Source organism: Wasmannia auropunctata, unplaced genomic scaffold (assembly GCF_000956235.1).
Source record: "Wasmannia auropunctata unplaced genomic scaffold, wasmannia.A_1.0 LD335580.1, whole genome shotgun sequence".
Lineage (NCBI taxonomy): Eukaryota > Metazoa > Arthropoda > Insecta > Hymenoptera > Formicidae > Wasmannia > Wasmannia auropunctata.
In genome coordinates, this window is record NW_012027310.1 from 45,508 (window position 1) to 63,272 (window position 17,765).

The window sequence follows — 17,765 nt, forward strand, 5'->3', positions numbered from 1 at the left end:
GCGCGCGCCGTGGACCGCGCGGGAAAATCGCTAGCGGCGCCGCGCGTCCCGCGACACTTGACTACGTTCGCGTTGATCCGCGGCGGTCCGCGCTGCGGATTGGCCTCGAGAATTGGATCATTTTTGACAGCCGGAATTTTTTCGCGAGAGATCTCTCTCTCTCTCTCTCTCTCTCTACTGGCGCGAAGCCAACGCACGGTCCACGCGCGAGATGTGTCTGTTTTTTTTGTCGGAAATCTCGAATAAACGCAACGGGAAGTCTTAAGTTTCGCTTTAAAAAAAATCCGAGTTGTGACTAATCGGTTTCCTCGCGAGGAAATGGGAACTATTTTTATATAATTCACGCTGTCCCTGACCTAATCTTCTTTTCAATATCTATACTATAAACCGAGGCAATGAATCTAATATCAAATAACTTTTATTCACGTCAACAATCGAAAATGTATACATCACAGTCATATATCTCTCGATAAATCGCTCGTTAAATTTGTCGGAATTTAATCTGACCCTTGTCCTTAGATAAAATCCCTATTCTTGCTTCGTGCATGTGTCCAACTTTAATTATTGCGACAAATCAAACTTGAAGGTTGGCAGAGGTGAATTGAAATCGTTTTGGGCCAATGTTTTTAAGCTCAACGTAAACTTCGGAGAAACATTCGTAATAAATGCCTTACGCCAAATTAAACAAGACTGTGCAAAGTGTGAAGTACGGTATATACGTAACATTGCGCATAAAGATGTAATATTGTCGTCACGTATGTTGCCATGGTTGAAGACTGCGAACATTAGCGGCAACATTATAGCAGATCGAAACATAAGTATAGAAGCGATCAATAATAATACATCCGGACGAATTTGTGTGATTGGCATCAATAATGCCAGCGGTTGCTATTAATTGCTCTCTAAAATTTTGGATAGATCCCCCGGATTGACCATTTATTACCGAATAGCAAACCAATAATCGATCAAATTACAGCCCGTACGTTTATAATTGTTATCTTGTGTTATTTCTTACAATTCTTACAATTATTATATATTTTTAATTTTAATTATATTATAATTAATTATAATTATAATATAATTTATTAGTTATAATTTTGTATATAATTTTACTAATTATAATTGTATTATGTTTCAGATTTGTAGAAATTTTTCTCCCTCGTCGAACGTACATTCTCGATTTTGCCTCTTTTGTGGTCCCGCAAAGCCTAAAATGTTTGCGCCATGTGACTCTTGCGATAAGAAAAAAAAAAAGAGTATGAAAGAACGTCCACGAGAATTAATGTTGTCTCGTCGCGGTCGCGTGATACAACTCCGTGTATCTCTCGGGTCAAGTTGCAGAGACCTTCCACTTTTTTTTTTGCCCGTTTACTCTACTTTCGACTCGCGCAGATAAATCTGGAAACACAGAGCGGTTACGTAATATCACTTTATTTCTATATGTAATGCGAATCTCGCGTTAGCGGGAAGGAATGACTATCGGAAAGTGCATTTATGTAACGGCGACGCGCGTGCGGAAACCTTGAAGAATCATACGCGGTCGCGCGTATCTCGAATACACGCAATAACGAGCCTACGAATCTTTGTGCTATTTAAGTACAAATTACTCGACACGGCGGCACGCACACACAGAAGAGAGAAGACTTAACGTCTCTTTTTCCACGTATGCGTGCCGCCGGCATCGCCGTCACGTTTCCCCGCCGCGGTTCTCAGATCGTGAGAGAGATTTGCCGATTGAAAAATACCCTTTTCCGGAGCGAAATTGCGAGGATCGAAATCTCGACGCGATCTCGACGATGGCACCCAAGTTTCGAGATGCCTCGTAATGCCGACAGAGAAAGAAATCACGATGAAAACATTATAGCGCAGGGATCATCTTCGCGCGTCTCTGCAGACTCAGCGAAATTATATATATCGACGGTAATCTCGGAGATTCGTATGACTGTATAGTTGAAAATGATCCGATGACATGACACACATGGCGCGTGTAAACACACGAAATTGAGTACCCCGCGTCGACAGGGCTCTCCGGCGCTGATGTATCGATCGCTGACTGCGTTTTCAGCCTTAATTATTGTATGACAAACGTGATAACGCTTATCGCTCGAGAGAGAATGTGTCGCATCATACAACGCGGAAATGACTGTAAAAAGAAATTGATGATTATTGACAATTGCGAACATTTCAGAGTCGCCGTGAAAATTCGATCCCGAAAATCGTAACCGAGCATCATGTATTTTTCGATTAATTGGCGATTAATTCAATCGACATATAATTGCCTATTGGAAAACTTCTAATAAGTAATTCGTCGTTCCTAATCTAATCTTTCTTTCCACATGTCGAACGATAGAAAATTGATCGCGTTAACAAGATAATATTTGATAAATTAATCGATTAAATTACTCGTCGATTAATTATATATAGACATGCAAAATTGCTTGCTGCACAATTCATTGTATCCAATCTAATCTTTCTTTCTATGTGTTACTAGAACTCAGAAATTCTTTTCAATAATTCGATCCGCGTTAGCAGTAATTAAAATTACAAATATTTTTGTTAAGTCAATTATTGTTAAGTTAATTCATAGTTAGGAGAGGCGAAATTAATTCGATCGCCAAAATGGCAGCAAACGCAGCAAAATGTATATTCCATATTATAAGACTATAAGTCAAGAGACCAAAGATTAATAATTCTATATCGAGAAAAAATTAATAACACCTATCGACGTTTTAACATTCCAATGTCTATTTGACATTATCGCCACATTGACAATTATAACTTAAACAGTTATAATTGTCAATGTGGCGATAAGATCGAGTGACGACTTGCGTTTCGGATAAATCGCCCGCTGTAAATAGATGTAGCGCGATATTACAGTATGTGACACAACTGAATTTCAGACAATGGATTCGCGCGTCCCACAAGGCGCTCTAGCTAAGTGGACAATGATGCATCGCCTCTAGACGAGAAATAACGCTGAGTCACTCTGTTAAATTCTCTGCCCGCTGTCAATTTACTAAACATTCTGGTACAAGAATGTATATATATATATATATATTATGTATATCGGGAAGTAGAAAGAGAAAGAGAAATCTGCATGTGCGTCGACTTAACGTCACGAATTTCGACGTAAATTATGCAACATCCTAACAAATATTTTAAGAATGGCTGTGCTGGCACCACGTTACGTAATCGCGCTCAAATAATGACCATTAATAAATATAACGAGACGCTGCACGACGCTGCGAGACGAAAGTATCAATGAAAATAAATCCTGTCAATTGCGACGAAAGGCGTTATTAATAGAGACATTGTTAATAATTAATAAGTATACAGCAAAACAATTTCCCCTGTAATAAGGTCAAGTGTTTCGGTATCCGTTGTTCGGAGCGTGATCGAAACGTATTTTGCAATGATAACGGCAACGAAAAGTGCAAGAATTTTTTCATCAGCTTTATCGTCGTTTGTCGTGGTGACAGTTCCGAAATATGAAAATATACATATACATATACGAATGTGCGATAAGCGCTGGATATAGTTACAAATACGCGAGATAAGACAACAAAAATCTGCATGCGGCATATAAGGTATATCTCATCAATGACTCGACAGTATGACACGGCTAAGTAATTAGCGATATAGGCCTCGTTTCGCGCGATGACGTAATGTTTGATTTGACTGACAACGGCTTGCTCCTAATTTAGGGTGTGCACTAAGCGAGAGAGTATGTAGAACGATCATTGTAGGGTCCGGTCGATTTATCGACTGAAAATAACACGCTGAAATTTCTAATTTCGTCCATGAGAGCCCAACTTTCGTGGACGCAGTTAATGGATTTCAATGATTATAATTGAAATGGACTATAATTACGAAGCAACAATTAATAGATTATAATTCTTAAAATTAAGACGCACGAAGATGTTCTCTACATAAAAACTTCTCGTTGAAATTATACGCTTTATATCCGGAATTCCGCGAACGAAATTACTCGGCGCGAAAAGTATTTTCTAAGCTTGCTAACAGCGATCAATCAACTTGTTGATGGAAAGATGATTCAACCGATTAGGGCCGGCTTCACAAGAGCATTGCGACAACTTGATATATTCCTTTCCCAATAAAAAATTGTTGAATATTATGCGAACAAGCTACTGCTACTTTCTCTCGCTCTTATTATTTGAGATGCTTAAAAATGTATGCGTGCAATCTTTCTCAGAAGCGATCGTACAGATAAAGAAAATAAACGAGTCACACACTGCTCTGATTAGCTTATCAAACGTATCTCTTATTATGACAGTCATCTTACAGTTCCGTATGTACAAAAACAAGAGGAGAATTGTAGCTGTAGATATTTTCTTAGCTCAGGTAATCACACGTGTATACATAAAGTTTTCAATCTATTGCGTAAGAAGTAAACGATCAAGATCTTGGAATTGATCATTTGTTTTTTTAAATGTTGATGATTTCCAACACGCGATCTGTTATAAATTATCTGATGACAAGTATATGTGTGTAAGGCAAGTTTTGTATATAAAATATAATTGTACATGATAAGAGCTAATTAAACAAAATACATTTTTTTCCACTGTCTTATATTTATATAATTATATATGCCGAAGTAGCTTTCTCAATTATATACGAAATTCGGATATAATTTATTTTACAGCGTTATTTACAATTGTGTGGTTTTTCAAGTAGTAATATATAAAGCTTTTTATGCACGATTATGCATATAAAAAATCATATAACAAAAATATATATCCCCCTTCCGAAACGTTCGTTTATGACATGTATATTAATTTTCTACTTTGTAATAGGTGACTTTCTTTATATCAGTAAACATAATTTGTTAGTTAAATACAACTCGGAACACGTTCTAAAGCTTTCTTATCATTTCTCTTATCGGAATAAATTATTTTCACAAGTGTGTACAGAGTCATCGGGAGTTATTATTAGGAAATTTTGTATTGAAATTCTTCAAAATATTTAAAGAAATCTAATTTCTGTACATACATGTATATAAAGAGATAAAGTCAATTCATGAGAAGCCGAGAGCAATTAAAAAATGTAAATAAAGTGTTCTCCATTCATTACTCAATTATCTAGTATTTTTCTTTACTGCAATCTTCCAAATATTTTATTTTTAACTTACAAGATGCGATATCTGATAAAAAGTACAATGTTGAAAATAAAGAACTGTTATTTACAATGAACACATCTTTCGATAAGAAATAATTACAGATATAAAACATTTGTTCTGCTTTTTACTTAAAATTTGTAATGAAGAAAAATTTATTTACATTTTTTAAAGTAAACGTTAGCCGCCTCTCTCGGCTATTTTAATAGAAGATAATAACTTTACCTTCGTTTAGTATAACACGAGATGTAAGATCCATCCTTAAAAAACCAATTTTTCTTTGTTACGATATCAAAGAAATTAAACTATGAACTTAAGTTCATAGAAATTCTTGAAAATTCCTATTTGACTTGATAAGTTTGCGTGCTGCTGAACAAAAGCGTCAATAACTCTGGTTCCGTTAAATTTCTCTTATATTTTTGTACCATCTCTTGAATTTTTAGACGTCTTCGCACGTGCGGTGGATGATAACTGAAACATAAATATGCACATTTTATTTAGACTAAAAATAAGTGTAATATTTCAAATACAATCACGATATAATTAACCGGATACCGGAAAAGTATGACTTTTTCACTATTCATTTAATTTTATTTACCTGTCGTTATCGAGCCTTTTTCTACGTCCCATATTAAGAGCCGTTTGTCTAACTAGAGTCCCCAAGACTCTTCTTGATACTACCATACCGTCGACTAGGGGCGTTGCTAAGTTGATTCTAGAAACCGGTCCCTGCAACCTGACCCGCATCAGTCCGTTAGCAAGAGCTTGAAGAAAGATAACGTGCACATCGGTAGCTTGCAGCGTCCTCGCTTGTTCCAGTCCGGTGTAGGTGGAAGGTAGCAGATCGCCTACAATCCAATCAACGCGTGTGATTTTATGCAAGAGAAAATGCATGCAAGATAATAATAACGCCGCGTGACAACATAAAATATACAATGAATATAGTCAGATTAATCAATTAATTGTTAGTTTCGGGACGTTTTTCTTATCGAATAAAGAGCGAACAAACCGATCGGGAATTGGATATGATCCTCCAGACTCTCCAACCACACGACCATGATCTTTGTATTAGTCTGAGACGGCACGCCTTGCTTCATCGTTCTCCTGGGCCTGATGGGATCGGCGCTCGAGGAATTCGTCGGCAAGCTCGACGGCTGTTTCTCCAGGTCGAGCGACATCGTTCTAGAATTCTGCGTTGTGTTTTGTGACGTCCCGCTGCTGCGATTGTCCGTGCTTTCGCTGATGCTCCGCTCGAACCACGCTGCGACAAAACATATAAACTGTGTTTTTAGGAAGTAAACCATATTCGTTTTGCAAAATAATCTAAATTAAATAATAGAAAAGCAAGTAGAAAAAGTATACACATTTCCCAAATCTGTATTTTGATTGGTGTTCTCGCCTTCGAGATTTACCTTGTCCGCTGTTGCTGATGTCGCTGTTGTAACTGGTCTCCTCCAACGAATCCGAGCTGGGCATGAGGTACGACTGCGTAGGCACGACGAACGCAATTTCCGAGCTCACGTCCGCCCAATACAGCACGTGAGTGTCGCCGTTGTAAAGCGCCCCGCCGTGATTGCTGTGAGCCGGCTGTGGCACGTTCACCTGCGCCGTTACTCTCCACGAGGTGGACGCGTGGCCCGTCCAGCCCGCGTGACCGGACACGGAAACGGGCCAGCCGAGAGAGCTTAAGAATTCCAGGAAGTTTGGCGACACGTTCTCCTCGTGCAGCTGCGAACGTAAGATGTCTAGCATGACGTCGTGTCGTCTTTAAGGATTCACAGAACAAATAACGACGACAATAATATATGTAAATTCTAAACTACGATAAAATCAATAGAAAAAAAAAACAATATCTTACCACGTTTAATAATATTTCGGCGGCAGACTTTTGACCCGCTTTTACGTAAAAGATATGAACGGTGTCGCACGTTCGCGGACTGATGTTGTCCAGCGTCTCCAACTCCGTGCAGAATCCAGGGATGGTAGGATCAAGCGCGATTAGCCCGCTGTTTCTGGATTCCTCGTTCTCCACAGGCTCCATATTTAAGAAGCCGAAATGACTCAGAAACAGACGAGCCGTTTGGAACTCGTGACAAACCTGGGGCGGCACGCATTCGTCGGTTTTGTCCTCGACAACTCTTACGTTACCGTTGTCGTACTTCGACTCGAGGGTTATCTGCCGTTCCAAGAGCTGCGCGAGGATCTGATGTTCATCTCGTACCGCGTCATTGTCGCTCATAACTGCCTCGAGACTCGGTATCGATTCATCCCTGCCATGAAGATTATTATCTAAATTAGAGCGCGATTTCAAATTCCTGATATATTAGGATATTTGCAAATTCATTCATTTAATTCAGAGAGTCGAGTATTTCGAATATCATGTAATCAGAATTTTACCATTTATATTTCAAAAATTTTATAATTTTAATTCTGATTTATTTTATTTAAATGACTTAAATTAAAGAACACGATTTCAAATTCCTGATATTTGCAATTAATTCAAGTATTTCAAATCCAACCATGTAATCAGAATTTTACCATTTATATTTCAGAAATTTTATACATTCTATATAATTCTGATTTATTTGAATTACTTAAATTTATGTATTTATAGTCTTTATTTAAATTGAATTAAGTTCCTTTAAGATCTGCTGCAGGCATTCACTTACACTTTACAGTGAGGAATACGATCGACGTTATCCGGGAAGAATCTCGGTTTATAATCCGTCCGTGGTGCCGCTTCGGCCAACGGCAAGGGTCGTCCGGGATTGCTGTTTATACTTCTGATGCTGGATCGATGACGCGGCAAGTGACGGAGTTGCATCGTCCACGCGTGTCTGCCGAACGGTCCGCGGATTAGAACCGTCACGGTCGGCTGAGGATCCTGATCGTTTCCCAACGGTTCCTCTAACAGCGCCAACACGATCGCGTTCTCGGACACGAAGTAACGAAATCTCTCGACGGCCGCTTGCCGTGCCACGCGTCCGCCCGTCCAGCTGTTGCAGTGCCGAAGCAGCGATACTTCATCCAGCAGTGACGAGAGCGACTGCGCCCCGCAGGCACTTGGAAAATAGCCAACCTACAGAAAGTACAATCATAAATTAAATGAAATTAAAAAGTAGCTTTCGATCTCGGATTAAAAAATTTTAAGAACCGTTTAAAATATTAGATGAGAAAGCTTGAATGTGAACTTCCGGAAATTCAAAAAATTCAAATAAAAGCCAACCTACAGAAAATACATCGTAAAGTAAATGAAATTAAAAAGTAGCTTTCGATCTCGGATTAAAAAATTTTAAGAACCGTTTAAAATATTAGATGAAAAAGCTTGAATGTGAACTTTCGGAAATTCAAAGGATTCAAATAAAAGTCAACCTACAGAAAGTATAATCGTAAAATAAATGAAATTAAAAAGTAGCTTTCGATCCTGGATTAAAAATTTTTAAGAACCGTTGAAAATTTTAGATGAGAAAGCTTGAATGTGAACTTCCGGAAATTCAAATAAAAGCCAACCTACAGAAAGTACAATCGTAAAGTAAATGAAATTAAAAAGTAGCTTTCAATCTCGGATTAAAAAATTTTAAGAACCGTTTAAAATATTAGATGAGAAAGCTTGAATGTGAACTTTCGGAAATTCAAAGGATTCAAATAAAAGTCAACCTACAAAAAGTATAATTGTAAAGTAAATAAAATTAAAAAGTAGCTTTCGATCCTGGATTAAAAATTTTTAAGAACCGTTGAAAATATTAGATGAGAAAGCTTGAATGTGAACTTTCGGAAATTCAAAGGATTCAAATAAAAGTCAACCCACAGAAAGTATAATCGTAAAGTAAATGAAATTAAAAAGTAGCTTTCGATCTCGGATTAAAAAATTTTAAGAACCGTTTAAAATATTAGATGAGAAAGCTTGAATGTGAACTTCCAAAAATTCAAAGAATTCAAATTTAAATTTTAAATATCTTTGATTGTTGCGTTTTCTTTTTTATCTTATATACTTCGGCGAACAAACCTGTTCCAGTAGAATAGTAAGAAGAGCATCGGCGGCGTCTCTCACGCGCATGGACGCGGGTTTCAGCTCCTTTTCGTCTTTCATCTTGATAGGCTCTCCCGGCTTCCCGACGCTCTTAGTGCCGGACACTCCGAGCTCAACGACTTCTAATACCGTGGTCAAGCAGTCTTTGTCCTTCAATAGCAGAGAAAAAAAAAGAAATCAACGTATAAATGTACGAATTTCAATTAAGATTAATTTCGTAAAATCATCCGTAAAAAGTCGCCAACCTGCAGCAATTGCGGATGAGCAGTTAGCCAAGTTGTCAAGCAGCTGAACGCCGCGACGATAGACGAGTGGAGATCCTTAGAGTGCGCCGGGGGTGGACGCCAACATTGATACGAAATGTAGTCGCACAGCCACTTTACCGCTCTCTTGCATTCCAGAGCGTCTGCAACATACACAGCATTATCGAGGCGCAACCTTGTTGAACATTCAACGTTAGAGCTTCAACAGTTTCTATCTGACAGTGATATCGAACCTGTGAGTCTCCTTGCTGCAGAATTATTTGAAACAAGACAGACATAAGTACTTATATTTCTTGCATGTAAAAATATACGTGTAACAAAATTTAAATCTCGCAAACACGATTAATATCTGCATTGATCTTGCTACCTGTTTCGCGAATGCGCGTGCGTGCTAATCCAGACAGCATCTCGAGCGCCGCTAGGGAGATATTTAAGTCGGTCTTCCACGACGAGATCAAACGGTGACACACCAAGTACGTTGCTCGCACGAAAAGAGCGTGGGCGGAATCTGCAAAAATGTCCCTTATTTAATTCTTAAGCCTATAACGGAGAGAAGTAACATTACAGGTCTGTGTTTTGTACAAATAAGTACGTACATAAAATATTACAAAATGTATACAACAAACGCTGTACAGAGAGAGAGAGAGAGTGAAAAAAGGAAGAGAGAATATACAATATAAATCTCAAGAATTTTAAAAACGTATAATAAAAACGAACAATAAAAACGATAACAAACAGCAAGCAGAAATGAAATTCGCATTCTACGAATGTCTTCTTTTATGCGGCTTTTATGAAATGTGTGTGTGTAGCAAGATAAAACAGTATTTACCGAACGCAATGCATTCCTCTTGAAGAGTCGCAATGTCAGAGGCATCGCCAATTGACCGCTGATCACTGGATATACTTATTTGACTGGCCGAATCGCTGGTGACTATATTAAGCGATGATAAAACGGTACAATGGCGAAAACGCACAACATAACACAAACTCGTAGTAACAATAAGAAATGAACGTCTCATATATAAGCACGTGTAAAGCTGATACGATGAGAAGTGACATTAAGCATCATAATTTGAATATTTGCGTCCTTGTACCAATTTGTACTCCCATTTATAAGACTGGCGATAAATATTAATTTAAAAAATTGTATTAAATGAAGTGGCAGTAAACTAAGACTTGCTATCTTATTGACATCACAGAGAAAAACCAATCATGATCATAGATTTATATGTAGTACATGTAAAAATTCTACCAAATGACAAGTTTTATTTTACCTTGTAAAATTAGTAAAATTAAATTAGTTAAATAATTATTAAATTATTGCTCTAAAGTTATTATTTTAAAGAAGCATCCTTTGTCGTATTACTTTTCAATACTCTTTTCAATACTCCGATATTTTATATCGCTTTGCCATGTGAAATATAAAAAATAAAATGCCTATGATCATTAGATCACTTATAAAATTTGGACACAAACAGGAGTTACTACTAAGTAACTCAGGACAGTGCACTTAGCCGAATACAAGCTAATATCGGTTAGTATCAAGGACGAACCTGAAGATAATAAATTAGTTGCCGAGTCACTAGCTACTGTGTCGGGTTGTGTGACCTGCTCCACTTCTTCCGCTGCTGCAGAATCTTGTACACTCAATAACAGAGCCCCTGGTGAGAATTACTTTTACAACATAAAGCTCAATTTTCTGCCTCTCAACGGGATATTAATTTCTTTTGTTTTTAAGATTTTTGTTTAAAAGATTTTAATTCAACAAAAAATGAACTTTGTTTAGAGAGAAATAAAAATTTGATTGAATACCATTAATAAATAACGTAAAGAATTCAGTCAAAAATATATATTGCGAGAGTTAAATCGTAAGCAATCTCAATCGATGGTAAAATCCTTCTACTTACCCAACAGCATGTGCGTATTTTGAGGATCAGTCTCCACTTGTAAAGCGTTTATGAGCAAATTCATGAGTCTCGATTTTAACTGTACAAAAGTTACGGGACATTTTTCGGAGAAATTTGTGCCCGGAAATATCGGAAGTTCCTTAATAGCGAGATTCTGCAATAAAATATTCACATATCCTCCAGTTATATGATCACGTTCATATTGAATTAGAATTACGAGGCAATTTATAAACATAAATTTTGCAATTCAGGAAGCAATTCAGGAAAGAGAGAGAGAGAGAGAGAGAAATAAATTACATTTTCATATATTTACCTGAAAATGCAGAGGCAGCGTTAACATCGATATTAGCAGATGTATTGAGGCCCTTCTCAGATCCGGCTTCGATACTATATTGGATTTCAGCTTCAAATCCTTCTCCGGTAGGACCACCTCCAGGGCGGATAACACGGCCGGCACCAGGACTTGTATACCGTTCAAATCGAGGCGGAACAGATCGGCCGAATTCAGCAGAATACTCGCCAATGTTTCGCCACATTCGCGAGACTGAAAACAAATTAAGTGTGTCGAGCTACATCTCTCTCCAGGTCTATTTATCAAGAAGCGTGAACGTGCAGACCGGTACCTCGTCGACTTTGAGGCCGTGGTACATCGCCTGGTAAAATCTAGCCAGGTACACGGGTAAGATCTCCTCGCCCGTTTTCTTGGAGCAGAAAATCCTGCACAGAGCGCCCAACGCCTCCGCTCTGCCGGACTCGTAGCGATCTATGCAGAGCGTCGACGGTACGTCGCTCACGGTTTCCTGCAGCGAGCTCGGCCCGTCCACGAGCACCGAGGACGGACGTTTCGAGGCGCCCGATGGTTCTGCACATGGGGATCGTCGCATGTAAAATATAATCGCGCATCAAGTATTCTTTTATTTAGCGCGCACACGAGCGACAAACTTACGCGGTAAACTCTGCGACCAACCATCGGTACCGATAAACGCAGCCTCGAACAACCACTCGCCGAAGAGATGCAGTATACTGTTACACTTGGGTCGTCCCGGAGCTAGAGGAGGTCTGATATCCTGGCCGAGCGAGGTCATGGCTGCAAATCACACGATCGCGTGGTTAAATGAAGACTCTCTCTCTCTCTCTACCGTGTAATCGTGATCTCGTAAAAGTGAGATATTACATGCGGTGCTCGAAGCGGACGATGGTCCGGAATTGGATATCAGCATTGGCGGTGTACTGGACACACGGCTTGTCGTCAATCCGATTAGCGACGCTTTCGGAATCCCTGTCAAATATTCATGTGTCTCTACAGGGATGCTTTAAAGCAACAAATAAAATATCTCTCTATTCAAACTCTAATAAAATTAACAATATTCTTGTACGTCTTATAATTAAAGCTTTAATAGTATAGAACTTTAACAGTATAGAATGAAGTATAGAATGTAAAATATAAAGAAAACGCTATGATACAAAGTGATGTGCTATACAGTATCCGTGACTTTAGATCTCGGCAGAGAGGACAACTGACTGATTGAGCGAATAGTATCGTATCGGCGAGAGAAAGTATTGCACTGAGATACCCTTAGTGACTGCAGAAGGAGTGACACTGAAACTTTTCGCAAGTCTGCGCTGAGTTGGAGGTGTGGGAGAAGGCTGGGGCTGATCCCTACCGCTCGACCTGTCCCATCCGACACCCCCGCTGCCGGGGGTGCCGCTGTTCCCCGTAACGTTGGACACGCAACATTCCTCCCAACAGCATGCCTGTGAAACTCCTAAAACATTTGCGACAACGTGCAACCGCCACCGGATACCTACGAGCCGTGAACAAGCCGACAGGTGTGCGAGTGTCATAGATTGAAAAACGAATTTCAAGGAAATGTATACATTCGACACCGCCTCGCCTCTGACAAGACAATTTACAAGTCGCAGCGCGTAGTTCTTCGAGGCAGATTTCGAGATAGATTTACGAATTTAATATGCGATTAAATTGACGGCCTCGACTTACCGAGGAAAGCGTCTACCTGGCCCGCTATGCCCTTTATAGCTTTCAGAAATATCTGCGGCAAGCTCTGCAAGCACGGATGCTGGCACGGATCTATGACGTTAGGACTGGCGATAGCGTATTGCAGAAACGCTTGTGTCTGCGAGACGACGGCGGGTCTGCACAGGTCCACGGGATCGCCGATGGTACGCAACAGTCTGTACCATGCCTGCGCCACCGCTTCGTCCGACATAGTGGGTGGCACTAGCTGCGTGTCTTCCTCGCCTATATTAACAGATTATTTGTACATCGTATATATGTATATCGTAATACAAACGATGCGCACAAGTTTTGTTAATAGACGCGTGGTCCATTCAAAGATCTATTAACATACTTATTTTCAATTCGGGAAACATTGGCCCGTACATGATGTGCAGCAGCCTCGCTGTGAGGGCGAGGCACACGCGGTTCCACTGCTCCACTAGGGCCAATCTGTGACGCCACCGTAGACAGGACTCTCGTAACGTTCGCCATAACGGAGGTGAAGGAAAACTGCGTTCGCAGGAGACCAGCCAGACCTGGGAATCGTAAAATGTGTCTTACTTATAAATATCGTAAATATTTTATAAGCTCAACGTTGAATGTCGGTATCATTGATTGACTAGAGTGTTTCCGCACCTCTAGCAACACACCGAGCACCCTCTCGCACAATTGCTCTCCCGCGTCCTCTCTAGTCGCCGGTGGTGCTAACAGCGCGTCGTTGATACCGATGAGGAATAACAGCAGACTCTCCCACGTTTCTCTCTCCAGAGTCGCCGGACCCCTCGCGATTTGCTGCAGAGTCCTGAGCACCCGATGACACAGGACAGCCTGACGATTTATCGTGTCTGTACCTGAAAATATATTTATGATGTATTAGAGATATTAATATTGATATGAAAACTATCTTGCAAATTGATAGAAATGTTAGAGCTTTCAGAGAAGAGCGATATGTATATTATGTATTACCTAGATCCTGATACAGAAAAGGCCAGACTTTGGGAAAGAAAATGAGTCTTATCAAAAGGATCGAGCAAGCATTTTCTTAGGTCAAAAAACAAATCAAGTCTTACCTTCGCCTTTCCTTGGTACGAACAGATTGTGAAAATGGCTTATGATCTTTCTGGCGTAGAAATTCGGATCGTCCACGATCGGTCTGGGCACAGAGATCTTCGGCGTCGAGTACAGGGCGGACAGCCACTCGCAGTATATGTTGACGCAATCCCTGACGGTGTCGTGCTCGGCCAGCGGCAACGACAGGCCGAAACATATAACCTCCATGCACCATTGCACCTCCCGATCGGTGGAGAGCGGGCTAGGCTCTCCCGCCTGGGTGATACCGAGGTTCGCGGCGAGCTGCCGGACTATGGACAGCGCGACCTCCTTCCCCGCGCCAGGCGGGAATTTCTCCAGCACGCTCTGACTCTCCTCCGAGCCTTGTTGGATCAGAGTGCTCAGTGAGGCCCATTCTGAATACATCCCTCCTTGGGAATCCTGAAAAAAGAAGAAAAAAAAACACGTAAACACCGAGCTACTCCCATTTTTTGGCGATAAAAATTTAGAGAGAGACATTAAATATAAGATAAAATCAAAACTATAAACGTACAAGTCATATGATTACGAATAAATGTGAATGGACAGAGGTACGTAAATAAGGATATTAATTAAGCGAACGAGATACAATTTGTCAGATGTAAGCACCTTGAGATTAACTCTGTTGAATACGCCTAAATTCATAGATTATTACACGCCTATGTACGCCCTATGTTCAAGAAGCAGCTTGGACGAGATTGTAAACGAAACACTCGGGAGTTAGGCAGTCATCAATACGTTCGCGAGCCAAGACAGAGGAGAGACTTCACTTCGCGCGGTCCATCTCTCGGCTGACGTGCGTCGTCGTCGTCGGGTCGTCGATCGGCCTCCCTGACATCCCGCACGTTTACTTCTTCCTCTTCTTCTTTTGCCTTTGATCGTCAGATTCTTCCCCGCACAGGTTTGACAGCTGACTCTGACAGTAGTGTAGTGGCAGAGTGGCTTCGACAGTTGCACCTCAAGTGGCACTACGGTGTACCTTCTGCACTTAAAACGGGACAAATACATGATCGGTCGTTGGAAGGAGAAAGACGGAAAAGATAAACAGCAAAGAAAAAAAAATTTATTCAAAGTGCAGAAGACGCAACTTCACACAGTTGCAGGAACATACTTAAAGCCCGTATTATTTTTTTTTTTTTAAGAGATTTATTGTGCCTTCAATTTTGTACAATTATTTGACACACATACTCTGAGTTCCATAAACCGTTTATATAATCCTTTTTATGCTTTTAACAAAATTGAGCATACACTCAAAGGTATTCCAGTCACACTTTTTGATAACCTCAATTACAGCTGTCTCCCCTACTATGCCTCGCTTTCTTAGTTCCATAACCAATCTTTTTCTCTCCTCTCTGTATCGCTCGCAGCGCCATACAACATGGTCTAAGCTTTCTTCTTCCCTTTCACACTCACACATAGCATCATTTATATATCCCTTTCTCTCTAACGAAGTTTTTAAATTATAATGATTTGTTCTAATCCTATTTATAAGCGTAACAAAATATCTTTCTTTGTTTATGTCTGTAAACCATGGTTTTTTATCTTTCTCCTTATAAAAATTTTCCATATAGAATTTTCCCTTAAACTTACTTTCATTTTTTATCTTTTCTATAGTTTTGTCCCACATTTCCTCTATAAATTTTTGCCTGTAGTCGCCTAATGGTACTATTATATCTTCGCGCGGGTTTCCTTTAGTCGCTTCCTTGGCAAGTATGTCTGCTATTTCATTGCCATGAATCCCTGAATGGGCTGGTACCCATATGAATAGGACTTTCCCTTTATATTCTTTTTCTATTTGGTTCGCTTTGGCTCTGATGTCACAGATATACTTATTAGTATATACGTTTACAATATTGCTTTCGATTCTTTGTAGTACCGATTTACAATCAGATAATATAATTATATCCTTTCCTTTATTACTCTTATCTTCATAGACTACTTCTAACGCACTCTTTATAGCGAACGCCTCCGCTGTATATATTGAGCAGTCTTTCGGGAGACCAATATTATATGCCACTTCTTGATTTTGAAAAACTATGCTAGCGCCAGTCGCACTACCCTCTTCCCTTTTTGAGCCGTCTGTGTAAACTACAACAGCGTCTTTCGAAGTTCCGTGTTTTTTGTCAATGTTTTCTTTAAGTTCCTTATCTGTGCTGTCCTTTATTTTTCTATACTCTCCTGTATTGATATCTACTTTTGCTATATAGGTAGTGTCTTCGAAATTCATATCCAGTATCTCGAATTTTCTGCTCGGTCCTAACTTCTTTTCTAATTTGCGAACCGCTATCCATGCTTCCGATAATATGTCTTTCTTGATCGCCGGTTGTCTTAGTCTCGCTATATTTTCTGTTCTCTCTAATTCGATGACGCTATCAATTAGATCCCTTTCCCCATAACAGATGTTTTTGCTTAGAAAGTTTCTAGCTAAGAATCCCGCTCTATCTTTAAGGATGTTCTGGTTGTACAATCCCAGACAAAAGTGACTGAAATTTGAAAATGATGAAATTCTATGCTTTTATAAATTAAGATATGCAACATATCGTGCTTATATCGTGTATAATCAGAAAATATGATATTTGACACTACTGAATATATGACACAATTGCATATATTTATATATTTTACAAGTTTTGTGATTGTCGGAAATAAACTTTTGGATGTGAATTTCACCTGAAATCAACTGCAAAAAACGAAAAACCGTAACACATATTGATAACATTTAATGTATATATCAGACATCAAAAGACTTAAAAATCTACAAAATATATAAACAAATGTCATTAACATAATATTTGCCTTTCTAGCACTTTATATTTGTCAAAATAGAGTGCCTAATACCGCACGTCACTTTAAGTTGGTACTCCTTGCGGTCTCGTAGCTGAATATGAGGTTAGAATAACAGTGACAAGCGTTGCTTTATCAATTAATATCTTGATAATGAGTTAGTGAATCTATATGAACTTTTTTTAGAAACATTGCTTAATATTTTATTTCCTCACAAACAAAATTTCAGAATATTGACAATACTGCTTCTTTATCATTTTGTTGATAAACAAAAATATGCTGCTACTGCAAAGAACTCATGCAAAATTAAAAGTTAAATAACTCGTGAACTAGTTAAAGAATCGACTTCAGGTTTTGCACATATGTTAAGGTAATAAATAGAAACAATTCATTAAATTTTCAAGGTATTGTAAGTGCTAGAACGTTAGTATCAATATATTTTATAAGTAGGATTCCATAAGAATTCATGCAAAATTAAAAGTTGAATAACTCGTGAACTAGTTAGAGAATCGACTTCAGGTTTTGCACATGTGTTAAGGTA

The 17,765-nt window shown here is 39.2% G+C and overlaps 1 protein-coding gene and 1 long non-coding RNA gene across 6 annotated transcripts; one reads left to right on the forward strand and one right to left on the reverse strand.

Moving 5' to 3' along the window:
- The first annotated feature begins 177 nt into the window (after positions 1-177).
- On the forward strand, positions 178-2,669 carry LOC105456693. The gene is made up of 3 exons (XR_975282.1): positions 178-442; positions 520-979; positions 1,139-2,669. It is a non-coding gene; the product is annotated as an uncharacterized LOC105456693 (long non-coding RNA).
- Positions 2,670-4,261: 1,592 nt separating this feature from the next.
- On the reverse strand, positions 4,262-15,756 carry LOC105456694 (ral GTPase-activating protein subunit beta). Of its 5 annotated transcripts, XM_011700921.1 has the most exons (25): positions 15,629-15,756; positions 15,050-15,427; positions 14,422-14,842; positions 14,318-14,344; positions 13,988-14,202; positions 13,704-13,887; positions 13,334-13,594; positions 12,909-13,100; positions 12,509-12,613; positions 12,281-12,421; positions 11,958-12,196; positions 11,648-11,878; positions 11,335-11,488; positions 10,981-11,088; positions 10,257-10,358; positions 9,795-9,935; positions 9,661-9,675; positions 9,410-9,570; positions 9,141-9,314; positions 7,804-8,213; positions 6,993-7,404; positions 6,547-6,862; positions 6,144-6,395; positions 5,733-5,982; positions 4,262-5,605 (listed from the first exon to the last, which is right to left on the reverse strand). In XM_011700921.1, exons 2-25 carry the CDS (start codon positions 15,083-15,085, stop codon positions 5,476-5,478), a joined length of 4,677 nt encoding a protein of 1,558 aa, XP_011699223.1. In that variant the 5' UTR covers positions 15,086-15,427; positions 15,629-15,756; the 3' UTR covers positions 4,262-5,475. The 5 variants fall into 5 exon arrangements, with proteins under 5 accessions (XP_011699223.1, XP_011699225.1, XP_011699226.1 ...); XM_011700923.1 differs by lacking the exon at positions 14,318-14,344; XM_011700924.1 differs by lacking the exon at positions 10,257-10,358.
- Between the last annotated feature and the right edge of the window lie 2,009 nt (positions 15,757-17,765).

Coding starts and splice junctions, on each gene's coding strand:
- LOC105456694 (XM_011700921.1), bottom strand. CDS start 15,085: ATGAATTTAGGCGTATTCAACAGAGTTAATCTCAAG. Junction 14,345..14,421: donor CGTACCAAGGAAAGGCGAAG/GTAAGACTTGAT, acceptor TCTTTCCCAAAG/TCTGGCCTTTTCTGTATCAG. Junction 7,405..7,803: donor CGTATTCCTCACTGTAAAGT/GTAAGTGAATGC, acceptor TCTTCATGGCAG/GGATGAATCGATACCGAGTC.